At 42.3% G+C, this 27,282-nt stretch overlaps 1 protein-coding gene across 10 annotated transcripts in view; it reads right to left on the bottom strand.

Moving 5' to 3' along the window:
* SYNE1 (spectrin repeat containing nuclear envelope protein 1) overlaps positions 1-27,282 on the bottom strand; it is a gene marked incomplete at its 5' end in the record, with an annotated part of 384,290 nt that overhangs the window by 15,284 nt on the left and 341,724 nt on the right. For 6 of the 10 annotated variants that reach the window (XM_079780696.1, XM_079780698.1, XM_079780699.1 and 3 more), the window contains 11 exons: positions 2,232-2,443; positions 3,204-3,330; positions 5,458-5,600; positions 7,536-7,604; positions 9,258-9,591; positions 10,750-10,941; positions 14,102-14,239; positions 14,499-14,681; positions 17,760-17,910; positions 18,771-18,958; positions 21,683-21,845. In XM_079780696.1, the coding sequence (XP_079636822.1) occupies positions 2,232-2,443; positions 3,204-3,330; positions 5,458-5,600; positions 7,536-7,604; positions 9,258-9,591; positions 10,750-10,941; positions 14,102-14,239; positions 14,499-14,681; positions 17,760-17,910; positions 18,771-18,958; positions 21,683-21,845 (1,900 nt within the window). The remainder of the gene's footprint in view (positions 1-2,231; positions 2,444-3,203; positions 3,331-5,457; positions 5,601-7,535; positions 7,605-9,257; positions 9,592-10,749; positions 10,942-14,101; positions 14,240-14,498; positions 14,682-17,759; positions 17,911-18,770; positions 18,959-21,682; positions 21,846-27,282) is intronic. The other 4 variants (XM_079780700.1, XM_079780704.1, XM_079780697.1 and 1 more) reach the window with 2 other exon arrangements.

The following is a 27,282-nucleotide window of genomic DNA, read 5'->3' as shown; positions in this document are numbered from 1 at the left end:
ACCAGTGGTACCCAGAGTTCTGTGCATGAGAACGGGTGGGAAGCTGGGTGAGAAAGCAGATTCCCGGGCCCTGGCCTGCAGCTGCTCCAACTTCATCGGCACAGACAGTGGCTCCCAGGCTGCGGACACTGCCTCCGTCACAGGCCACCTTCTGGTGATGGCTAGGAGCATGAGTTGGGTATTTCATCAGCTAACCAATTTTGTTTGAACACACACACACACACACACACACACCGGGCAACTGATTTTTACTTTGTGCATTTCCTAAAAATCTAGAACTAAATTCCAAGAACTTGAGAGCATGATTACGTATTAAGGGAACAGCGAGGTTGTTTAAACATGCCCAGATCAAGTTAGGGTGAGCGATCCTGCAAATCCCACCCACCCAGGCCCCATTTTCTTAGAATTTCTCACTTTTCTGTGGTGTTTCCAACTTGTCTTAATTTTTCAATTTTCAAAAGATTCGTAACAAACTGAATATAGAGTCAACCACAGAGGCAGTATAAGACGGAGAGATATTGTGGAAAGATACTTGGTGATGCCACAGGTTTATCCTCAGAAAACAGAAAGGATTCTGGGGGAGGGGTACAGGCTGACTGTCAGGGTCTCACTCCTCTACCCTCATCTCGCTCAGATCAGACTCGGACCAGCATTTGCTCCATCTCCTTTATGAGAAATTTGGTTTTAATGCAACACCGCCTTACATTTTCCCGGAGAGAAACTCAAGGAATTTAAGTACTCTAGAGAAAAAAAATGCTTCTTATGCCCAGCTGGTGTGGCTCAGTGGTTGAGCGTCGACCTGTGAACCAGGAGGTCACGGTTCGATTCCTGGTCAGTACACATGCCCGGGGTTGTGGGCTCGATCCCCAGTGTGTGGCGTGCAGGAGGCAGCTAATCAATGATCCTCTCTCATCATTGATGTTTCTTTCTCTCTCTCCCTCTCCATTCCTCTCTGAAATCAATAAAAATATATTTTAACCTTTTGCACTCGGATGTCGAGTGTGACTCGACACAGTTAGCATTAGAATAAAGGAATCGAGAAAAAAGCAAGCGAGTGCAAAGGGTTAAAAAGAAAAGAAAAAATGCATCATATAATCCAGGTGATGCAAACTGCATCTCTCATCTGACCCTTCCTCCTGAAATTGATGGGGCTGGGCAGAGGCTCCTCTCAAAGAAGACGTTTGAACATCTGAGGGGAAGACTCATTTCTCTGTTTGAACTTTATTTATCTATCTATCTATCTATCTATCTATCTATCTATCTATCTATCTATTCATTCATTCATTCCCCGCACCAAAAGCTAATTTATTCAAGTATATGTATGTTTGACAAATAACTCCTGTTTGGGTTATATATCAACTTAGTGTGAAATGGTCCTATGTCAGACCTCTACTAGACCTGTTTTGCATTTAGATCTTCCACTGAAGGCTGAGAGAAGGATAGCAGAAAGTATCACTTTTGAATTTTAAAACACAACCACCACCAAAGCAAGCCACAAACACGTCACTTCCAGAGGCACATAGAAGCAGCGCGCTTAATCCTCCAGCCCCGCGAGCCTGGGCAGCTCCCTTCTGAGCAAGAGCACACCTCGGTGCTCTCCAAGCAGAAAGACAGAATCCAAAGAGCTGGGCTCTCACTCCGCAGCACGCTTACAAAAGGCTACAACACTAATGCATTTCAGTAGCTGGGCGGAGGAGGGTTTCTAGGATCTAGAGACGGAGTGAAAGGAAGTGATCGTGTGTCCTGCACCCATACAGGAAATGCCAGAAGTCCTGCTCCTCCCAGAACGTCGAATGACTTCATCAGGTCTTCACACGCTCGCACACACCAAGTCTTGGAGAAGATTTCTCTCCAGCTTTAGAGACTTGTAAGACCCTAATATCTAATCTCTCCATTTCCCTTAGAAGAGGTGACAAAGGTCCTAGAGGTACCTGGGTGGTTCAAAATGTAATTGATCCTTTTGAAATACCAATTCGTGAAATCATACATGATTATTTACACGGGGGCTACTTCTACAGCGTGGTCCATCTTCCTGTCCTTCCAAACCTTCTCTATAAGCTCTGATTAGGGAAGGCTGGGGGGTGGGGGGGGAGAGCATCCCTCTGACCCTCTGCTGACGATTTCCCTGCTGCTGCATCACAGCAACACAGCTGGGCTCGTGGCTGCACCTGCCCAGGCCCCCCAGGGTCGCACCTGTCTGGCCGCTCTGGCAAAGGCCAAGGGCAGCTCACCTTGAGCTTTTTGATTTGCAGCTCGATGGACTGGATGTCGGTGCTGAGCTCCAGGCGCCGGAGCCGCTCCAGCTCCTCCTCCGTCTCCCCCAGCCAGGTCCAGATGTTGTTCAGGTCGGAGCCGAACTGCTGCCACTTCTGGAGGTTCTGTTTCATGCGCAGCTCCTTGCTCAGGGCCTGCGCCTGGATGAGCTCCCACCGGTCAATCACACCTGCGGGACAGGACACATGGCAGGCGTTCCCCTCCACGGGCCGGGCTCAGGGGAGGCTGGAAGCGTGCACCGGGCTGACTTTAACAGCACGGAGAGAAAGGGATCCCCCGGCATGTCTGTTTCCGTCAGCTGTAAAGAATAGTCACGGCTGTTCTTCTGATCTGCATTTTTAATGGTGACGGGGTCAAAAAACAAGAGCCACATGGGGTTTAACACTGCAAAGAGCTTTCTGAAGGAATGAGCAGCAGTGTGCCTGAAGAGAACCTTCAATTCTTGATTTCTCTCTGCAAGAGAGCTCTGAGAGTGTACATCTAAGATGCTTGACAAGCCCGGTTGGCATGGCTCAGTGGTTGAGCATCGACCTATGAACTAGGAGATCACAGTTTGATTCCCTAGTCAATGGGTTGTAGGCTCCATTCCTAGTAGGGGGCCTGCAGGAGGCAGCCCATCAATGATTCTCTCTCATCACTGATGTCTCTCTTTCTCTCTCTCCCTCTCCTTTTCTCTCTGAAATCACTAAAAAAAATATTTAAAAAATAAAATAAAATAAAATGCCTGACCAGTGACAGTAGGGACAGTGCACTGAAGTAGAGGGGTCACAGATGCATTTCACCTCCCTCTCTGTCACAGGAGATCAATGGGACACGGAGACAAGTTCTCGGGACGGAAATGTGTAGAAGGAGGTAAGCGACGCTCGTGTGCAACGACGTGCTTCTGAGCCTTCCACGCCCCCGTCCTGCCCCGAGCGGCACTCACTCACCGGCCGTCTGGGCTTCGGTGCTGTTCAGGTTCACGAAGCCGGGGAAGTTCTCCTCCTCCTCCTTCAGCTGGTGCTCCAGCCGCCGCACCGAGTCGATGCTGCCGCTGCACTCCGCCAGCAGTTTCATCTGTTTGGACCCAGAACACAGGCCCTGTCACCAGGTTCTCACATTCCCACCAGTGCAAGGGCTTCTGGGGGAAATGTCTCTGGAGTTCCTCACAAAGCACAGTGGCTGCGCTACTCTGCTATACAAGGTCAAGTTCAAAAGCATGCTTCTTAAACATGGGACACCTCCATAGACACATAAAGCAAGGCTCAAAGATGTACTTTGCATTTGTGGTTTTGCATGGGAAGTCCTCAAAACATTTTTGAAATTAAGTTTATAAATCAAGACAGACGAGGCCCTGCTCGGGTAGTTCAGCTGATTAGAGCATTGTCTCGATATGCCAAGGTTGTGGGTTTGCCCCTCTGTGAGGGCACATATAAGAAGCAACCAATGAATGCTTATAGAAATGGAACAGCAGACCCATGTTTCTCTCTTTCTCCCTCTCTCTCCTTTCCTCCCTCCCTTCTCCCCTCCCTGCCTCTCTCTTTAAAATCAATAAATTAAAAAAATTAACAAGGACAGATTAAACCCATCTTGGATTTAAACTCAGAGCCCTTAGCTGGTATTACATTACATAATTTCTGGCAAGTTGCTCCCTCTTTCTTAAACTGAAAAGTGGAAATAATAATATTACCACAAATCTCAAAGGAACATTTTTTGCATTAAGTAATTAAAATACTTAAAAGCATAAAGCAATATTAAAACCAGCTGCTTCATGAGAAAATGGAAGCATTGCTTAATAGGTGTGAAGGGAATAAAGTCTAATATCAAAGGAGAAACTTCCAAGTCCATGCTTAGTAGCAGGGAATTCAAAGATTAAAGGAATGCATCATTTCAAGGCACCCATGCTCTACTGACCATAAAGTCACCTTTCAAAGCCTGTAATGAATCACATTGCTATTAAGTGACTTTGATTGCTTTTGATTGAGGTTGACTATAACCTCAGTGATGTCAGCACTGACCTCAGGGAACTATATTATATTTTGCAAAAAGGGGTTTCACTCTAATAGAAGTCGGTGTAATAGGCCAGATTGGAAAGGAAGTGAACTCATAATTGGTCACTCTTCTGTAATTGTGGGGACGTGAACATCAGCATGTACAATTAGAATGGTTCTCTTCTCTGATTTCAAAAAGCAGTATGTGAGGCTTCGTAAAATTAAGAATTCTTTCCTCCCCTAGCCAGTTTGGCTCAGTGGATCGAGCATCAGCCCACAGATTGAAGGGTCATGGGTTTGATTCGGGTCAAAGGCATGTACCTCGGTTGCAGGCTCGACCCCTGGCCCTGGTCAGGAAGCAACCAATCATTGTGTCTCTCTGTTGTGTCACATCAATGTTTCTCTCTGTTTCTCCCCGTCCCTTCCACTCTGTCTAAAAATCAACGGAAAAAATATCCTCGGGTGAGGATTAACAAAAACAAAAAAAAATATTTCTTTCCTTTTTTACTAGGCAGACTCTGGGGTGGGAAAAGAAGGTATGAGGCATAGATGAGATTTCCTTTCAGACTCTCTTGCTTGAATATGTGTAGGAAAACAGGTAGTTCTCTGGGAAAAATTACTTGGTCAGTAACTTGAGCAGAGCAAATAAAGTAATCATTCCTAAGAGCTTAAAAAAAAAAAGGAGCAGTAATATATACACTCTCTTGCTATCTTTTCCACAAATTCCTCGTTAGAATTGTTTTCTCCAGAATGAACATACGAAAAACAGAAGACAAACACATTCCCAAGGCCATCCAGTGAATCAATAAACCCCAGAAAAGAACTTAAAAAATTCCTTGTTAGTAATCTATTAGCTAAAATCTGTTGCTTCAAGGATAACCATGGTCCAAACACGATCGCTGAATTGGGAAAAATGCCTAATCACTTTCGGGAGCCAAAGCATTTTATTACTTTCAATTAAGCGGATCTCACTAAGTTCTCAGTGCAAAGGAACAGGCTGGCCGTTGCAGTAGGTTAGTGGGCCTGCCTGCGCATGGTCCAGCCAGACACAACAGGTAACCTGCTGCTAACTGGGCTTTGTTTTGCACATCCACACCCGAGTTCAAGGGCAGCGTGGTGTTTGGAGAGCTCATAAAGCCTTCGTGTCCCAGACAAATTGTTCTCTGTCACACAACTGTGACTTCCAGGTACCTGTCCGCATCAGGATACTCACGTAGCCGCGGTAGCTGGCGTCCAGCTCTGGTCCTGTGGGAGTTTTGCTGCGGATGATATCTTCTGTTTGCTGCATCCGAAGGCGGCTGTCGTCCAGGGCTTTGCCCAGTTGTCGGATCTGTGACTCTAAGGCACTGGGATCCCCTGCAGGGTCAACCATAAGATTTTTTACAAGCTTTGCAAGCGTGACCTTCAAGAAGTTTAAGGAATTATTGCCGTTAAAGCTGTATAGAAACAGCCTGGGTGAGGGCAATTATAAAGCGAGTTTAGTACTGACGTGCTGGTGAGTGAGAGGTTTAAATGACCAGACCGATGAATGTGTTTCACTAAGAGTCCTAGCTGCCTGGATGCTGCAAAAGGGCTCTGCAGTGGGTTCTATCAGCCCTGGGCCTGCCCCCTTTTACAGCGGATCCCCTGAAAATCTGCACACTGAACTGTGGAAGGCCTTTCTGAAAACCTCGTCTGCTCCCCAATAACTGCAAGGCAGCTACTTCTCACGCTCCCTCTGCAGTCCTTATGAAGCAGAAGAAGACACGCCCTCATTTTCCTTTCTGCACCTCAGCAGAAAACAGTGCCACTGAGGTGCCAGGTGGCCGCGTCATTCATTTAAGGCAGGACGTCACGTTAGCCAAGGAAAGACTTGCTCAAGATAGGTATGTATGGAGACAGCAAACGAGCAATGACTTGCTTTTGTTTAAAACTTAAACCAAAAGCCGGAGAAAGCTAAGATTTTAGCATTTCCTTCTCGACTTGCTCTTCTTCCTCACAGCCTAGAACTCCCGGCTCAGTCTCCCTGCAGAGATGCAATACCTCTTAGCAAAATTCTTGGCGTGCATGTGGGCGTGCATGTGTGTGTGCATGCAGCGGTGTGCTTGCATGTGTGTATTGCAGTCTTTGACCTGAACAAGAGCATGGATTATCAGAGTGAAGCCAGCACAGGGTGAAAGCAGAACAAATATCAGTAAGCCTTATGACTTTTTTTTAAAGGTCTTCTAAATACACCTGGAAGAGGTCTCACTGGGAACCAGGCTGTCATCATCTCATCAATGGTACTTGGCTTCCTGTCCTTTTGTTTTTAAAAATTTAAGTGTGAGCTAATAACTCAGCAACTCATTACCACATCACTGTGTTCAAACCCTATGCTCCACCCTCCTCCAAATGACTGACCCTGAACTACATCCAGTTTGTCTAGTGCCGTGGTCGGCAAACTGTGGCTCGAGAGCCACATGCAGCTCTTTGGCTCCTTGAGTGTGGCTCTTCCACAAAATACCACCGCCTGGGCGAGTCTATTTTGAAGAAGTGGCGTTAGAAGAAGTTTAAGTTTAAAAAATTGGGCTCTCAAAAGAAATTTCAATCGTTGTACTGTTGATATTTGGCTCTGTTGACTAATGAGTTTGCCAACCACTGGTCTAGTGCAACGTTAAGCAAAACTGGTTTCATTTTGCTTTCTTTATTTTTTCTTGTTTCAGGAATCCTTCTGTCCTGAAAGAAAAATCTAAGTCTTAAGGTACGGTGGAATACAATTTTCATTTCAAAATATTTATATGTGGTCAGACTTACTAAATAACATTCACACAGAGCTGAACATCTGGTCTCAGTCCTTGTCTACTGTGTGACCCCTGAGATCAGGAGGACGAGTGGAGGCCCAAGGTCACCCATGTGGTTCAACCAGAGCCTGAGCCCTTACTCTCCAGCCAGAGGGAGGTGGGCGACCCAGCAAAGTCAGGAAGTCAGGGCTGTTACAACCCCACAGGGCGCCAGGGCACAAGTGCTGAAGACTAGGGCTTCCGTCCCCTGTTCTCTGTTGTTGATGGGCATCACAGGGGTGCACCTCATGGGCCTGATCACCACTGAGCAGGTGAGAAGTTACTGCACTTGGCCATTCAGATCTTACTCTTGGTGTTGATTAACCTCATGTTTGTTTTGTTTTGTTTGTTTTCGTTTCCATGGTACAGCAGTCAGAAGAGAAGGCTCTGCCTTAACATGCTTGTGCCACAGAGCCGAGAGAGGGACAGGCGGTGCTAAGCGGGGGCCTGTGACAGGTGAGGGCGGGAGGCTGCTTTGGCTGGGTGCGCCTACCAGAGGTATTTCTGATGGCACTTTCTGTGAGTTTTACATAGGCCTCGGGACTGTCGGGGATCATGATGTCTGCAAAAAGAGCACAGTCTAAGTTGACAGGTAAGTTCTGGAAACGTTGATTCCCTTGTGGCAGGAAAACAACTTTCCTGGGGGAAAAAGGAAGTTAGTTCTTGTAGACATATAGCTCCTGGGCACGTTTTCTTGAAGTGAATCCTAGTGAGGGCTCCCACTCACTGGCTGAGAGTGTTTTATGGGCCAGGCACTGTGCCCAGCACTCATGTACCCTCACCGCAACCCTACAGTGAATGGGAGAGTCATTCCCATTTTATGGATGAGAAAATGGATGTCCAGAGGAATTAGGTTACTTATCAAAGTCTCAAAAGCTACTAAAGAAATTTCAACCCAGACAGTCAGATTCCAGAGCAGTGCTGAAAGAGGCCAAGGGACATAACGTGAGCTGCACATGTAATTTCTAACAGCCAGGTTCAAAAAGTAATAAGAAACAGATGAAAATAATGTTAATAGTTTACTTTACTAAAACAATACATCTAAATTATAGCATGGAATCAACATATTCATGTGTAATATTCTTTCTTTGTGTAAGCCTTTGAACTTCATGTATTCATGGAAGTGTGTCTGACACAGCAAATCTCAACGGCAGTCACATTTCAGTGCTCAACAGTCAGTGCTCCAGGGGCTACATACTGAACAGCGCTGTCTTACATACCAAATGCCTAACTGTCAGACAATGCCATAAAGACAAAACAGAAATGAGAGAAATCGCATCTTTCACTAAGATACTCGAGCCAGAAAATCGCCTCAATCCCAATTCTGTCAGCCATCAGTTATGCAGGGAGGAGACTGCTTTAGATTTGCCACATCTCTTCCCTTCTCGCTATTTCCCAATGCTGCTCCCTTAGTTCAGGCCACCATCCCATCTCTGTCCTGGATTAGAAAACGTTTCCATTTGGACTCTTTTCCTCCCAATGCACTTCCCTCCATCTAGTATCCAGACAGGTTCTTTGAAAATATGCATCTGATCACATCGCTTCCCTCCTTACGCCCCTGCTGTGGCTCCCTGCTACCTTCTGGATAAAAGCCAAACTCCTTTCCATGTGAACAGGCCGCGTTATGACCAGGTCCTGGTTGGCCTTTCACCTCCTCCTTGTCCGCTCTCTGCTCCCCAATCTACAGCCTGTCACTGTGGACAAACCTCAGGTGAGCAGCAGTTCTGTGGCTACTCAGAGAGCTGGGATGAGTGGCCTCTGCTTTTCTCCTCTGCACACTGCTGCATCCACCTGACCAACTCCTACTCATCCTTCAGGGCTCAGCTCAAGGCCCCTTCCCTAAAGCCACTCCTCAAAGCGCCGGGTTAGGTGTCCCCTGATTGTGCTCCTGTACCTGCCCATGCACGTTAGATCCTGGTGCCTAACATGTCCTACTTATTGTCCGCGTTACACACTTGAGTGTAAGAAAAGGAACTGTGCGTTCCCGGCGCTTAGCAAAGCGCTTGTCACATTTTAAGACCCTAGTATATGTGGGATAAATCAATGGCCATGCCAACTTTTGTCTTTGATAGTCACACGAATATCCAATGTTCCCTTATGCACATTTTCCCTTCATGGGAGAAGGAAGAAGATGGGTCTGCTGAGTTACATGTTTCCAGTACAACATCCACTCCCTTTCCTTTCAAGCTGGTATACAGGAAGCGCTCTTTCCTACCTGATAAGCCACCAGCTCCCCTGAGGTAGAAATCTTTGTCTTCCTGGCCCTCTTCATCCTCAGAGGGCAGCGTTCTGGACACGGCAGACTCCAGGTCACGACTGAGGTCATAGTCATGGTCCCACTCCAGGGGGATGGAGTCCACACTGGCAGGGGTGTCTCGTCCTGAGCGCTCGCTCCGGAGGGGCTGGGCGAGGGAGAGGGAGGGGTTGGAAGAAGGCTGGGGGGATAGCACGCTGCCCGCGGAGGTGTCCTGCCAGCGGAGGTCTGAGAGAGCTGCCGAGTCCTCCAGCTCCAGCTCCCGGTCAGAGAGGTCGTGCTCATCGTCTGGGAGCTAGAAAGGCAGTCAAGCCAACTCCGTTACCGCAGCGACCAGGGGGTCCCTCCTAACGTCTTGCCCTGCCTCTCGCCAAAGCTCAGAGTTCACGCTTGTCGGGGTCACATTCCTACCTCAGTGGGGGTAATTTTAAACTTCCTATCACCAAATAAGCAAGAATCTTGTGATCACTTTTAAATATGTCTTATAAATTAATCTAACAAAGCCTCGGTTTTATCGGCACTAAAATGGAAATAATATTAAAAGCTTCCGCCCGGCTGGTGTGGCTCAGTGGATTGTCATCCCATGGACCAAGAGATCCTGGGTTTGATTCCTGGTCAGGGCACATGCCCAGGTTGCAGGCTCGATCCCCAGTAGGGAGCGTGCCGGAGGCAGCTGATCGATGTGTCTTTCTCGTTGATGTTTCTATCTCTCTCTCCCTCTCCCTTCCTCTCTATCTAAAAATCAATAAAAATGTATTTTAAAACAAACAAAAAAGTACTTCAAAGAATCGGTATAAGATTAAATAAGATGATGTAAATAAAGGCAATTTAGTATTATGCATGCAACACAACACAAACACAGTGGCACATGTCAGAAACAGAAGGACATTACTGATAAAATCGTAGCTGGTCCGTTTTAAACTTATATCCCAGACACAAAATATAGTTAACACAGAAGGTTCCAAATATTCGGGTAATAACATCTTGAGGCTGAGATGTGATTATGGCAGCAATTAGGGGAATGGAAAAGAAAAAAATGCCACAAAACAACCTCATCAATAGAGCAACTATTTACATTGTTCACGTTCATCTCCTTTCTTCTAGAAGCTTCTTTATTTATCTTCCATAGACGATATGTGCAGAGTACTCTTCTAAGCTATCTATCAATCTAGCATCTATTTGTCAATCATCTATCCATCCTCATCTCATGCCCCAAATAATCCTTTCTACAAGGCAGGTACTGTTATTAAACCAGTTTTACAGTTGAGGAAACTGAGGCAAGATACATGAACTAAGTTGCCGAAGGTGATGTAGCCAACACGTCAGAGCTGAAACTGGAACCCAGGCATTCTGGATCCAGTACCTGGGCTCTAAGTCACTATGTAACACTACCGAACCCCACATCACGATTTCTCTTTAGATTTAACGACAATGAAAGACTGGTGTTACATACAGGCAGGCGGATCAGCTTCTTGTGGTATCTCTCCACGCGCCCGAAGACCTCCTGACAGTAGCGCCGGAGTTCGTCCAGCTCCTCCTCGATGACCGCCGCGTCCAAGGGCTCGCTCTTCTCAATCAGCTGCTCTCCTTGGGCAATGATCTGCTCGATCTTGTTGTGGTTCAATGAAATTTCCTGCTGGAAGGCCTAGGGAGCACACATTCCACGTGATTTTTATAGCTCACATTGACATGAAATAATGATAAGCTACATCTTTGGACACACCATGTAGGGAATAGTGAACTTACCCTATACCATGACAAGCCAAGAGGCTTTTACTTTATAAAGTAAAACATAAACATTTAAAATCAGAACATGAGTTGGAAATGGAATCACTAAAATTCCATGACCAGAAGGGTGCCTTTGGCTAATCAAATCTACTACCATGCACAATGTGGGCAGAAAACCACAGGAGAAAACATTCAAACCCACCATGAATCCTAGCACTGTTGAAAATCAACTGTAATCATTACAGTGCCAATGAAATAAAAGTAGCACTTTAAAGAAATGTATTGAATATTTTCATTTTAGATTTCTTGATCATACATCAGACATGACTAAGAGAAACCAAGCCAATGACAATATCACCAATTCTTCTCAGATGAGTTTTGCTGTTTCAGGACATGAGCAGGGAAGATAGGAAAGATGAAAATTATTTGAAAAATAAGTAATTCTGTAGAATCATTTAGACTCACTTTATGTGGTTCAGAAGAGTTAAGCTACTTGGGATAAATGTCAGGGGATACATTTTAATTCACAAGAACAAACTCTGGAATAGTCAAAACTGTCCAATAATGAAGACTGCGAGGGGAGAAGAGAGGGCCATAATGAGTTCCATGTCCCTACCAGACTCCGAAAAGAAAAGGCTCAGTTATCACTTGGAGGAAATGCCCTGCCAAAGGTTTGAAATATTGATTTGCCTGTGAGACAACTTGGGAAAGTCAGGGAGGGAGGGGTGGAAAGAGGGGTTGGGCAGAATAGCAGGGTTAACTATTTTATGATTTTTTTCATCCTGATAATATATGATTAAGAGCAACTTTCAGGTTTATTATAATAACCTAAGGTTATAGCCATCATGATTTTATGTAGTTGTTAAATCTGTTTAACTATCTTGGGAAGAAAATTTCATAAGATGCTTTGCAAATTATTCATATTGTTAAATACACTTCCACTTAGAGAATCCTTTTATCTAATGTAGTGGATGTCCCTTCTATTTAAAATTTTAACTAGCCACTGTAGTTGAATTATATAGTGAAGTATATAAAATATGTTTAAAATTAACTTGTCATCTAGAGTGTAGACTATGTGGAATGAAATTCCAATATGAGAAAGTTGTAATTCTCTGAAACATAGAGGTCAAATAAACTATTTGAAGGTGACAAAAACGAACCAGAAAACACACACACACACACACACACACACACACACACACACACACACACACAAAACAAAAACAAAAACAAAACAAAAAAAACTAAAACTAATCACTAATCAGGAAAAAAGATACTCAACACTGTGGCTATCAAGTTAATAAATAAAAGTAATATGTTAATGGTAGTTATCTCTGGGTAGTGCCCTATATTTCATTTTTAATATATTTTGCATTTTTTCTTTTTTTCAATAAAGAAGAACTAATTTCTTGGTCTTAGAGAAGATCTTATGAATTTGACCCCAGAGGCAAGGGGAGTAAAGGCAAAAATAAGTGAATGGGACTATATCAAACTGAAAAGCTTCTGGACAGCAAAACAAACCATGAACAAAACAAAAAAGGCAATCAACTGAATAGGAGAAGATATTTACAAACAACAGCTCTGACAAGGTGTTAATATCCAAAATATATAAAGAACTCATATAACTCAATACCAAAAAAACACACAATCCAATTAAAAAATGGACACAGGACTTGAAGAGACACTGCTCCCAAGAGGACATATAAATGACTAATAGATACATGAAAAGATGCTCAACTTCACTAGCTATTAGGAAAATGCAAATCAAAACTACAATGAGATACCACCTCATACATGTTACAATGGCTATTATCAACAAGACAAGTAATAGTAAGCTTTGGACAGGCTGTGGAGAAAAAGGAACCCTCATTCACTGCTGGTGGGGTTGTAAGCTGGTACAGCCACTATAGAAAACAGTATGGAGGTTCCTCAAAAAATTATGAATAGAGTTACCATATGACCCAGCAACCCCACTTCTGGGTATCTACCAGAAACATTTATTCACAAAGATATATGCATCCAGCCGAAACCGGCTTGGCTTAGTGGATAGAGCGTCGGCCTGTGGACTGAAGGGTCCCAGGTTCGATTCCGGTCAAGGGCATGTACCTTGGTTGCGGGCACATCCCCAGTAGGGGTGTGCAAGAGGCAACTGATCGATGTTTCTCTCTCATCGATGTTTCTAACTCTCTATCCCTCTCCCTTCCTCTCTGTAAAAAATCAATAAAATATATTTTTAAAAAAAGATATATGCATCCCTATGTTCATCGCAGCATTATTTATGGTGGCCAAAACATAGAAATAACCGAAGTGCCCTTCGATAAATGATTGGGTAAAAAGGATGCGGTACATATATACAATACAATAATACTTAGCCATAAGAAAAGATGAAATACTACCATTTGCAACAACATGGATGAACCTTGAGACTATCATGCTAAGTGAAATAAGTCAGACAGAAAAAGTCAAGAAACATATGATTCCACTCATAGGTGGGATATAAAACTGAAAGCAACAAATGAACAAACAAGAAAAACAAACACACAAAAACTCACACAGACAACAGTATGGTGGTTACCAGAGGAAAGAGGGGTGGAAGTAGTAATGGGTAAAGAGGGTCAAATATATGTTGATGGAAGATGATGTGACTTTGGATGTTGGGCAGCATGAAGATCAGGTATCCTAGAAATGTACACTTGAAACCTCTATAATCTTATTAACTAATATCACCCCAAAAATTAAAAAAAAGAAAACTGAAAAAGTTATTATTTTTGTCACCAAAGAATCTACACATCTCTTCCCCTTCAGCCTAACCAATGTGGCTCAATGGTTGAGTGTTGACCTATGAACCAGGTGGTCAAAATTTGATTCCGGTCGAGGCACATGCCTGGGTTGCAGGCTCAATCCCTAGTGTGGGGTGTGCAGGAGGCAGTTGGTCAGTGATTCTCTGTCATCATTGATGTTTCTCTCTCTCTCTCCCTCTCCCTTTCTCTCTAAAATCAATAAAAATGTATTTAAAAACTATTTCCCCCCTCAGACTTTCTTCACACTGATAATTTGAAGAATCAATAATCTATTACCTTGAGCTGCTTTATTTTAGCATGAACATCACACTCGGAAAAATGCTCAATATTAGTGAGCTGTAAATCCATCTCCGTCAGCCACACCAGAATGCTGTCCCGTGCCGTCTCAAACTCCTCACGCTGGCCAATGAAATGCTGGATGTGAAAAGAAGACAATAAAAATGACAAAGCCCTCATGCTGAGATGGTCCCGCCAATTCCAATGGTCTTCCGGAAAGTCATTTTCTTAATGAGCAATGAGAACCCCGCCATCCTTTACCGTATAAATTAACCCTGGATCCCCCGCTTGCCACCCCAATCTTACAGAATCACTGCTCTTGTGTCTTAATATTGTGTTCAAATGGCCCGATCCTGTCCCCTGGGCCTCTGAGCTGCCGAGGAGGCATAATAAAGACCTTGAGTCTGCGCAGGATGGAGCTGACGCGCTTCTGCAGGTTGTCCCATCTCTGGTTGCCTTCATGGACCATCTGCTTCAGGCTGCAGGCCGAGTCGGTGCGGTTCTCCCGGGCCAGGCGGCGGTACTGCTTGTTGATCAGCTCCAGCTGGGTCAGGCTCTCGTGCACCTGTCGCTGGAAAGCCTAGGACCACAGAGAAGCACTCAGTGAGGGAGACCCATCAGGGGCTCTCGGCAAGGGTGTCAGGGCTTCAGACTGCAGGGGGAGGGGGAGAGGGAAGTCACCCTGTCACGGACAGGCACAGGGCAGTCTCTAATGAGCGTGGAGATCCCCTTATGAAAGGGAAATAATGTCATCAGCGTGGCTTAAGGAGAGGGGGTGGAGCATACCAAAATGGACAAGAAAATGGTAACTACTAATAAATATATATGTATATATACAAATACACACACATATATCACATAATATACTATACACTTCTACATACAGAATTTATACATATACATATACAATATAGCGTTTAAGATAATTAAGAGCTAGAACAAAATTTTCCTATAAAACAAACTTATTACATATATATTTATGTGTGCTGAAATGAGTTTGAAGTGTTCACAATTCCTGATGTGAATACTGAGAAAAGATATTTACAAAAGAACTTCTCTTTATTTATAAAATATGTAATTTCTTAAAAATCCAGAAATTGCCTCAATTCTGGTGCCCATTAAAAAAATAAAACTACCTTTTCAGAATGTCCTTTAAGTGCAAGGTATTATGAACTTTTAAGATAAGCAGTTAAGTAAAATACAAGTAATTTTACATTGAAAAAAGTTTGGTCCATGCTCTATTTCTTTTTTATTGCTTCAGTTTTTATCAAACATTTAGAAGTGATGTAGCATCTTACACGGTACTGTTTTATTTAATTTTTTTTTTTTTTAGAGAGAGGAAGGAGGAGAGAGAGAGAGAGAGAGAGAGAGAGAGAGAGAGAGAGAGAGAGAGAGAGAGAAACAATTGGTTGCCTCTCATGTGCCACACCGGCCAGTGCTATTTACATTTACAGTTCAGAGTTTAAGGTAAAATACCCTTTTTCTTTCTCTCTGCAATCTAGCATAGCCCTAGAAAAAAGCATTTGGCCAAAATAAAATTAAGCTTTTTTTTCCCCCCAAACTCATGTGTATGACTTACAACTGATTTTCATCTTGGCCTTAGACAGAAAATTGTGTAATTAGTTGGCCCATCCTCATCTCAGTCCCAGCGTTTGGCTTCCTTTGGCCCATCAAACTATTTCTATCTGCCACATCTCTGCTCTGGAATGGCTTTCCTTCCAAGAGGTGCTTTAAGAGCCTTCATCCTAGTAAATCAATTATTCTTTTCTATCAAAGTTTAAATTGTTACCCCGGAGAAGGAGATGGTAAGAAAAGTTCAGCTTTTGCCATTACTAGAAGTCACTGGAGTGTTGGCAGGCACCCCCAGATCTGTCCCAAATATTCATGCCAGATTTAATTTTCATGATTTATTTTTGTCTTGTAAGAAAATTAAATATAAGATGAATGATAAAATCATTCATTGTAGGAGCTAACAATATGACTCTTGCTGTAAAATCTGAGAGTCTAAAATAGCATCCAAAAGTATCTTATCTAATCTTCTTTGTAGCATAAGCCAATTCTAGAAGTCTTAACCTTCCCAGAGCTGAGTGTGCTAAGATGCAAACAGGAATACTTCACTAACATTGGTTCACACAGGATGACCTGCATCTACTGTTGAGCGACTGTGGCTTTTTACCAGAGGTTTTCTAAGGAAGAACCTTTTAGATAGGAAACATTTTCCCCTGGAATTTAGGTATAGTTACCTTCTAATCCATATTCAGACGTCAGAAGAACACTTATTTATTTCACGCAGTATTTAAACATTCTTATAAGTTCATATACCTGCCCATCCCTGATGCTCAGATTTTAAACCTCTCTAGAAAAACAAGCAAGCTTCATAATTATGATCACAGGCCTCAGTAAATACTGTAAGGTAAAAATGAATGCATCTGGCCCTAGCCAGTTTGGCTCAGTGGATAGATTGTCGGCCTGCAGACGGAAAGATCCTGGGTGTGATTCAGGTCAAGGGCACATGCCTGGGTTGTGGGCTCGATCCCCAGTAGGGGAAATGCAGGAGGCAGCTGATCGATGATTCTCTCTCATCATTGTTGTTTCTATCTCTCTTTCCCTCTCCCTCCCTCTCTGAAAATCAATAAAAATATATTTTAAAATAATAATAAAAAATAAAGACCAATGGGAGTTACTTTTAAAATAAATTAAAAAAAATGAATGTAGCTGGACTGGGTTTGATTTTTATTCTGATTTTTAAACACCTTGGGGAGCTTTGGGCAGAATAAGTAATCAAGAATAATTTTTGTAAGACACATGCATCAGAACCATTTGCTGTCAGTATCCATGAGTACATACATCTGCAATGACGGGAGAAGCACCTTCAAATTGAAAAATGGTCGACTTCATGCTATGCAGGCCGAGAAGTCGAGGTTTTCTCCTATCACAGTGACGGGGCAGACTCAGGACTGCACGACAGGCAGGGAATGGGAGTCGGTTATTGAATGATTCCTGTCTTTGTGAGTGTGATTAGACTGGCTATTTTTGTCTCCACGAAATTGAAGAGTCTCCGTGACTCAACAATGGCACTGCTCTTCACTTATAATTAGAAGTGGCTTGTGATGAAAATGGTTTATTCAATCTGGAGCCAACTCCATTTTATTACTGATTTAAATAAATATCCATGCTCCAATTAGGTAAAAATAAATGAAGAAAATATATTTGGAACACAGATTTTTATAGTATGGAAAACCATCATATTTTAATCTTAAATGGTTGATTGTGAAGAATAAGAACTAAAAAGAATGCCAAGATCTTTTGGAGAGGGGTGTGTGTGTGTGTGGCGGGGGGGGAGGGGGGGAAGGAATCATGATATTTGTTTTCTAATAAAATTCCTCTTCATTACTTTATTTTGTACTGTATTTGTAATTCTTTTATTTATTTATATTTATTTTTGTATTTGTAACTCTTGATCATCTTAAAATAAAAGTCTCGTATCCCACTTCTTTGCCTGTTTATGAGGTGGTGATAAAGATGGTCACAACCTTATCTCCCAGCTGTGTGAACAAAAGAACGTGTGGGTGAACAGTGAGTTTATGTCCTGGGACACCGTCTCCAGCCAGGATTGCCATAGCAACATCAGGACGAGAGAATGGGAACGACACCTCACCTCAAACTTCTTTAGTTCTTCCTTGGCAACTGTATAGAGCACCCCGGAAGAGCTGGGGAAGGCGGCTGTCCTTTCGGAAATCTTGAGCCAATCTTCAAAACGCGAATAGTCATCCAGAAACTTCTGCCACAGCTGCCATGTCTCTTCAATTCTGAGACAGAACACGAGAGAACAGAGTCTGACTGTTGGGGACCGTGCATGCCCTGAACCTGCCCCGGGATGGAGAGACCAAGCCGCAGCTGCGGTGCCCAACAATCGCTGTGCGGGGGCCAAATCTGACGCGAGTGCAAAGGAGACAACTGTTGGAGCCGACATGAAGCAGCTGTTTTGTGTTTTTTTTAAACACACATCCTGCGGCTCTGGATGTGGAATTAGTCACACCGATCGCTACATGCACATGCTGTGAACTGTTCTGGGAAGTGCAAGAAAGTGTGAAACGCAACGCCACGTTTGCAGTGCACACACGCGTGCAAGGCTTTGCTGAAGCAAAACAAGGTTTGAAAACCCACTGAAGTCCAACATCGAACTCGCCCTCATCAAAATCAGTCTAGGACAGCAAGACTAAGAGGAAGCTTTCAAGAGTTCCCCAGAGAGCACAGAGATTACGGGTCTTAAATCACTACCATAATTTTCTCACACAGCGCTGTCTTTTTCTGCCTTGAATTTCCAAGGGCTTCAAGATAAGCCCTTTGCTTTATCGTTTAATTTTTAACAAGAGAATGGTATTGTTCAGCCACCAATTCTGAAACTTATACTTATTCAGCAAAGGCATATTTCTCTGAATTATATTTAAACGGTTAGGTCAGGCATCATTTGGCTTGTTATATTTGCATGTTACCTTTATATCTGCTTGTTTTCCCAACTAAATGTGGACAACGACAAATTTGGGAAACCCAGGCTATTTTTGGATTTTGTAACCGAAAAGAAATAGTGACCAATGGCTACTCTGGGTAATTTTTTTTTTCTTTTTGGTCCTTCCTCTTTCCCAGCGGTTTGGACATCCCAGCTTACTTGAGCCTTCTTTCCATGGACATAGCACAGATATTTCTCCATCGCCGGTCCAGATTCCGCGTGGCCTGCTGGATGGAGTCACACTCGGCGTCTGTGGCACACGCGTCACAGTCATGCAGTAGGACCTCACACAGGTTGAGGACGGAAGCCACGCCCGTGCTGTGCTTCTCTATGTCTCTCTGAAGGTCCTGTGGGGAATGAGACACGCTTTATTGCAATCCTTGCATACAGATGGGAGAAACTGACTGACAAATGGTTAGGCCCAATGTTGCCAAATATTTCATTTCCTTCAATGCATGAGACTTCAACTTCATTTATAAAATAGGGCAAGCTCAAATGCATGAGTAAATGAATCTAGAAATATGTCAGCTATGTGAGCAATGCCAAAATAAGAAACTAAACAAATGAAATAGACTACATTAGCTATATCAAGAATAAAATGAGCTTCTTTAGGGATTAAAAAAATGAATCTAGACAACAGTGTAGTGAAGGCCTAGGAGGGGCAGGTGTGGGGCCGAGGGGGTCAATGGGAAAAATGGGGGGAGGCATCTGTAATACTTTCAACAATAAAGATAAATTAAAAAATATAAATCTTGCCTTTAGATATATCACTTCCATTCCCATGGATAGATTGATCAATCAATTGGTCAAAATAATACATGTGTTCCTGTTAACAGCTAGCACTCAAGATCTAGGATTTGATCTCTAAAGATATGTTAATTCTACCATTGTTAAGAGGTACCATGGGTTTAAGGGACCTAGGTTGTCTACTATGTATGATGACATCATCATTATCATCAGCAGCTTCCTCAGTGAGCAATTTTATTTTTATTTATTTACTTATTTATTTTTTTCTCAGTGAGCAATTTTAAATGAAGGAAATAGATATGACGGTAAAGAAGGCATTGAACTTTGTGAAATCTTTATATTAACTGCAGAGAATATCAGCACAAAACATTATTTTTTCTATTGAGCTTTTAACTCAATGTACTCAAAGTAGCCCATCACTAAAGGTGAGTTCATTTTTTGCTTGCCTTATTAATTAAGGTCCTTAATATGTTTTCCTTTTCTTTGATACAGCTCTAGAATATGCTTAGCTTTTCTCTCATTCTAAAGATAAGTCTTCAATTCACTCACATAGTTGGGATTAATATTCTTGTATGTATATTCTCTCTCACCTTTTCTCCTGACTAGCTGGGCTACAGGGGAGGGGAGTGTTGAGGATATCTGAAGTCTAATCACTCCTGATTCAGACTTTTAAGCAATCTTCCATTTTAAAGCCCTACAGACTTAATATCTCCACATCTGGAGCCTTTTTGGAACTCTGTGGCATGAATTATCTTTCTACTTCCTCCATCTGCTAACACCATCACTATTCATCTATTCAAAATTCTGTTGGATGTCTGGCATCTCTAGCATCTCTTCTGTTCTTTTTGCCATTGTGGGTTTTGACTCCCCCCGACCTTCACTATCATTGCATTGGGGTTTTAGTAGTGGATGGGGCATATAATCAATTTGCCATATTTAATTAGATACTGTTTTGATTTTCTTACCTTTGCTAAATTACAATACTGGTCATTAAATTTTTAGTTATCACTTGTAGTTAGCATTACCATGTTCTCCAGGAAGTTTGGATTATTGACCACCCCCCGCCCCCAAAGTTCAATCATCAGAATTTCAAACATCAAAGAGTCCATCAGAGGTTTTAATCTTACAAAAATTGAAAAAAAAATACCCTAACAATTATTTGTCAAAGAAATGCTAATTTAAATATCAAAGTAAACCCAACACCTAAAAAATGTATTTTAATGCCCATTCTCATTGGTTTAGTTTGAAAAATAAAAATATAAACTATTTCACAGGATTGCAGAAATAGGTCTGTTTATATATTTTAAACATTTTTTAAGTTAAGAAACTTGGCTATAGTGGCCTAAATACTAATAAAAATAACCAGAGTGTGGACAGAATTTTCAAGGACAATCTAAATGCATGGAGTAGCAATACTTCATGGGGGTTGATGGCATTTATTTATGACAACTGGAGTCTGCTATGCTTAGTAAGAAGAAGCAAGGGGAGTGGGAGGTGAAAATCCCCTCTGTATGCATTTTTCAAGGTCATCCTCTTTGCTTTGCTGGGGTGTGCACTGTATGCCAGCGGGATATGCTGTCTTTGGTACATATGAAGGTGAAATTACTATGTGTGGTCTGCAGGTCATGCAATCCTCCTTGCAAAAGAGAATTATTTTAGACTCTAAAATCTCTAAGTATGCACTGCAATCTTTCTCCAAACACTACTATATGGCATTTTAAAAGGCTTCTTTCTGGACGGTGTGGCTCAGTTGGTTGAGCGTTGTCTCATTCTCCAAGGGGATAGCTGGTTTGATTCCCAGTCAGGGCACGTACCAGGGCTTCAGGTTTGATCCCCAGTGGGGGTGTGCACAGGAGACAGCTGATGGATGTTTTTCTCTCACATCAATGTTTCTCTTTCTCTCTCCCCCTCCTCACTCCCTCTCTTTAAGAGAAAAAAAAATCAATGAAAACATATTTTTTTAATAAGGTTTCTAAGTTTATGGTAGTGAGCAAGCAATCCTCAAATAAATAAACAAAACAGTCAGCATTATTTTAGATACATCATTGCAGCTCAACCTAACCTACCATCTTAGGATGGCTTCTTGATCCACCACCAACATTAACCCTGTGATGGCATATCTTCTTAAGAGTTAGCCCTGTGGTGACATGGAACTTATTTGCCCCGGACACCTGCCTGGGCAAGGCCTCCCCTAACTCACTAGACTTGACAAGTGCCCTCCACACTTTCCATCCCGAGTCACCTCTCACACCCACCCTCTGGCCAGGCCAGGAGGACAGATATTCAAAAGCCTATTTATCTTCTTCAATTGTTTTCCGTTTTACCTGCTGCTCGTGGAGCTTCTTCTGTATTTCTTCCGAGTTGCAGGAATCATAGACGATGGGCTTGGCCAGCTCTGACTCAATGTGAGCCAGCCAGGTCCTCAGGCTGCTCATGTTCTTGTCCAGCTGCTGGACGGCGACCAGAGTCTCCTTCAGCTTCTTGATCCTGTGGGCAGAGAAAGGACATCAGCTTCAGAGAAAGGCCCACTCGTGTTTCCCTCCCGAGCAGAAGGGAGCACTAGGTCTGAAGACAAATTGCCAAAAGCCCAAGTCCATCCCCGCTCAGCCACTTACTGGCTGTGTGACTTTGGGCAGTTGTATATATAACCTTCTTGTGTTTCTGTTTCCTCCTCTATAAAATGGAGATGAAGTAAGAGTACGTGTGAGATTTAAATGAGTCTAATGCTCCAGGGTACATGGGGGGAAAATCAATAAGTATTGGCTATGATTACAGTCAATAGAGCTGTAACAACATAAAAGGGGTAGAACTCTCATGGTTGCCACAAAAGTTATTTCCATAAATGATATACTAACTTACACTCCTACGAAGATTGACTGGAGAAAGTAGAGATTATGAAGGCACAGTGTCGTCATGCCAAGGAGGCAGGGGATAGAGAGGATGGAAGGGGGTTGAAGGGAGATGAAGACATTATAAGAGATGAGACTGGTGCGTAGACTGGAGTAAGATGCTAAAAATCCTGTAGTGACATAAAAATGGGTTTGTATGCAGTTTTAAAGATGAATAGGAACTTTGCCAAGATTAGCAAAAGAATGATAACCTCAGTCTTGATTTTAAGTATAAAAGTTTGAAGGGAGGCTATTGGGAGAGCCCATTCAGGAAGTAAACAAAGCAGCTCCCATCAAAGCCTCCACTTGGGAAACAGTGTGAACAGAGGTGAGGACTGGATTGCTTAATTTATGAATCGGCAGGGCGTGAGGCAGGAGTAAAAAAATGTGTTTTGCAGTTGGGTGCTGTCTCAGAGTATACAGGATGAGAAGCAAGTTTTGGGGGTTAATGGTGCATTAAGTTGGGGATTGCAACGAGTCTGAGGGATCAGGTCAGACATGTAAAGAAATGTAGTTTGTAGGTCCAGAGGAGAGGATGGAGTTGGTTGCAATGATTTAGGTGCTATAGAGTTGAAATCTTATGAAAGGGTGTGGTCAAAGTACAATCTGAATGCCTCCTGTATTTTTTAAATATATTTTTATTGATTTCAGAGAGGAAGGGAGAGGGAGAGAGAGATAGAAACATCAATCACAAGAGAGAATCATTGATTGGTTGCCTCCTGCACACCCCCTAATGGGGATTGAGCCTGCAACCCGGGCATGTGCCCTGACTGGGAATCAAACTGTGACCCCTTGGTTCATAGCTTGATGCTCAACCACTGAACCACCCCAGCTGGGCTGAATGCCTCCTGTACTAGATTCACCTGGTTCGTCTCATATAAACGCAGATTCCTAGATCCAAACCCAGTCCTATTGAATCAGAAACTCTGCGCCTATGGCCAGGGAATTTGAGTAGTTCATCAAGGGAAGCAAAACAGGCTCTGTTTGGGTTGAGATATACACTTATGGTCAGGGAGTATTGCTAATGATTTTAAGAAAGTAGGCAGTGAAGGTAACTATGGTATGGCACCTGTAGAACAATCTGGCTACTAGAAAAATTGATTTGTTTTGTTTTGTTTAATGCAGTTCAATATTTGGAATAGCTTTAGAACTTGTTTTAGGCAAAGAATAAGGAATCATGAAGAAGATGCCAAAGAAGAAAAAGAAGAGGAATTACAGGTGACTATAGATAATGAATAAGGATGCAGAGGAGATGGGTGAAAAGCACAAGGGCAGGAATAGGACATTAGTTTATAAAGGTGTTTTCCAAGGGAGGGCAGGGTATGAGTAGGAGTTTGGGAAGGACACATAGTATTTCTCAACTCTATTATTATCAAGAAATAGCAGCAAAAATCAATTATTGGATTTCTGGTGAGAACCTGTCATGGCTGAGTGTGTAGAGATTGCTCTCAAAAGAACGGTGATGTGGATGATAAGCACATGATCAGTGATTTCTGGTACAGCCTTGTTTAAAAGTCAGGTTTGCTTTTGGACCCTCAGGCCTGCCTTTTGGCTCAGGAAATGTCATCACCTTTGACCCTGCTCATCATATAGATGAATGGCAGATGAGCTACACAACACCTCCATCTTTGAGGTGTCAACTTGGCTCAATTAAAGAGGTATCTACTAAAAAATAGTCAAGAGCAACATGAATTTTTAAAATCCAAGGGATGTGATATATTTCAAGGCAGTGATCTACAATAGAATGTTCTCAAAGACTGACAACTTGTACTCAGAGTCATCAAGTATTTCTCAGCTCAATTACTTTCAAATACTAAAGAGGTGATTCTCAAGCTAGAACTGTGACAGGATCATGCAGGGGGCTTTCAGATTTCACATGCCCGCTGCTCACTTCCCACCTCCCCACACTCGTCCCCAGATCACTCTGATAGGCTTCTCAGATCAAGAGCCAACACTGTGAAGAAAATATCTCAGAACCTAAGTATTTTGGGCATTTTTATCATTTTTAATTGCACAAAAATGGTTATCACTACTTCTCTTATAGTTTCTATAAATCTATAAATCAATGTTTAACAGATGAAAAATCTAGTCATAACACAATCACTTTTCCCCTGTTACACAAGTATTTTTAAAATAAGTTTCACTGTGGCCAGGGTAATAATAATACCCTTATTTCATTAATTATGATAATAGCAATAGTGCCTAAATTGGCATAACATTTCAGTTCATAAAGCCACTCTTAGGTGCATTACCTTATTTTTTTTAAAGTGTATTTAAAAATTAGGATCATCTTTTACAAGATAGCCTATTAATTAGGACAGTGGTTGGCAAACTCATTAGTCAGCAGAGCCAAATATCAACAGTACAACGACTGAAATTTCTTTTGAGAGCCAAATTTTTTAAACTTAAACTTCTTCTGACACCACTTCTTCAAAATAGACTCGCCCAGGCCATGGTATTTTGTGGAAGAGCCACACTCAAGGGGCCAAAGAGCCGCATGTGGCTTGCGAGCCGCAGTTTGCCGACCACGGAATTAGGGAATAGAAAGCATGTATTGCAATATGTATATCTCTTCCCATAATTCCATTAAAAATAAGACTTCTCTAATTAACGTTATAAATATAAATTGTACCCTGTCCCCGGAGCATTTCAAGGTATTGGCCTTAAATAATAATCCCAAGAACTTTTACATACAATCCATTTATCTTTTTCTCATGTCTAAGAAATGAGAAATGGTGTGTCACCCAGGGGATGACAGTTTTATATTTTTAAAATATATTTTTATTGATTTCAAAGAGGAAGAGAGAGGGAGAGGGAGAGGGAGAGGGAGAGGGAGAGGGAGAGGGAGAGGGAGAGGGAGAGGGAGAGGGAGAGAGAAACATCAGTGATGAGAGAGAATCATGGATCAGGTGCCTCCTGCACACCCTACACTGGGGATTGAGCCCGAAACTCTGGCATATGCCCCAAATGGGCATTCAACCATGACCTTCTGGTTCATAGGTCAATGCTCAACCACCGAGCCACACCAGCTGGGCAAATGACAATTTTTGAATGGCTCCTGAATGCCAAGCTCAGGTGTACATTCTAGCAATGCCCACAGCATGGCCTTGGGATTTAACATAGACTGGCCACCTGTTTTAGTGGCCCAAACCTATTATAAGACAAATTATAATCAATAGAGCCACGGGAACAGGACTGAAGAATAGATCATTGCACTGAGATGTGTGTCCTGGTGTTACCCTGTAAGAATGTCCTCTCAGGACCGCTCATCCTGACCAGCTTCCTGTCTTCAGATCTGGGAAGATCTGGATGTTGACTATGCTTGGGATGGGGTGTTAGAACAACCTCATCATGGCATCAAGGTTTCGTTTGGCGCCAGAGGCTAAGAGAACCTCAAGGCTTGTTTCCTCCATGCACGTATCTTAACTCCCTGGTAGTATTTTTGCACGTTTCTCTCCCCCACGGTAAGTTCCTTGGGAAGGTGCGGCTGTGAAATCCCACTTTTGTTTTTCCTTTTTCCCTGCCATAGTAAGCATTGCACAAAGTTGTGCATTACTTAAGTGCCTGCTAAACATTAATGATCACTATTCTAAGTAAAATACCTTTACTTAGTTAACATATTTTCTTTTTAAATTTATTTGATATTAATTAGTTAATATGAAGTGAATCTTTACATTTTCCTCTAGGTCCAACATTTGCAAATGGTTTACTTGTACTAAAATTGATTTTCTTGGTTCAAAATTTGCTGACAAAAATGATTAAAAGATCCAAGGCACAAAGAGAGTGAATTAAGACTGTTCCATTGGATATTGTCTATACCAGCCAAATCATTTACAGTGTTAGTTATCTTGTACAATATTGAAGGAGTTCCAACAGTCAGAGCAGTTAGTGTGCAATGTGTCAAGGGCATCGTGACATGGAAATGCTTGTTCATATAGTCCATTAGGGACAAGTTCCTCTTTCGAATGAATGTGTAAATCTTGGTAAAGTCAATGGGGTGAATATTTAAGTGGTTCTCCTTTTTCATTTTTTTTTAAAAGTGTATTTGACTACAAATAGCAAATACATTATGTGTTTGAGAGAAAAATGAGTAGTAAAACCCTCCTACATCAAACTTGAGTTTATTAAACTTGGTATTTGCAGGACAAGGATCATTCTTCCTTAAGCCAAAATGTTTCATATTTTCCCCATTTCTTTAAAGGAAATCCTTGGAGAAAGTGTCACAATATTTTAATGTAATCTGTCATTATAAGAAGTTTGAGCAACATTCCTTTTGGTAGCATCCAGGATTATAATTCAAAATAGATGTTCACAGACGTCACAGGACTTGGGTGCGTTTACAAGCCGGTTAAATCTGTAAGTCCCTGAAGCTTATGGTTCTCCTTCCACAGTCCTTATGGGCACTTGACCTTGCTGGAGAAGGAGTCTGCTACTAAATCCAGTTGTTCAGCTTCTTAGTGCTTAGCATTGTCCCATGAATACACACACACACACACACACACACACACACACACACACACACACATACACACACACATATCTAATAGATATATCTCACTACATCCCTTCAAACTATTTAGGTAGAACCAACCATAAACCAAAACCAAAAATTTATATCCTTATAAATTTTTATAACAGAACCAAAAGTATCATTAATAAATCCTATTCGACAGTAGGAATTTATTTGGGGGATGTTATGGAATACGAAAATGAATTTTAAAAATTAAATGAAAATTACCGAGACAATGATATTCTAATTGGAAAAATCATGACGTAAACATTTGCACAGTGCCCTGTTACTCTTTGAGAAATACATTTCTACATTTTGTATATGTTTCAAAATCTTTATACTCATTAGCGACCAAACCTAAACAGAACCAACTTTTTCTCACACACAAAGCCCTCCAGGCCCTTCAACCATGAGCAGGTTTGTACTTAATAAAGGGAGAGCTTTCAGCTACCATGGTGTGATCTGGCTATGGCTGAATTTCGGTTTCCGCAGGAGCCCAGCCTTTAAATAGCAAAGGATGGACTAA

Source organism: Cnephaeus nilssonii, assembly GCF_951640355.1.
Source record: "Cnephaeus nilssonii genome assembly, chromosome: 9".
NCBI lineage: Eukaryota > Metazoa > Chordata > Mammalia > Chiroptera > Vespertilionidae > Cnephaeus > Cnephaeus nilssonii.
This window is presented reverse-complemented; position numbering and strand designations above follow the sequence as displayed.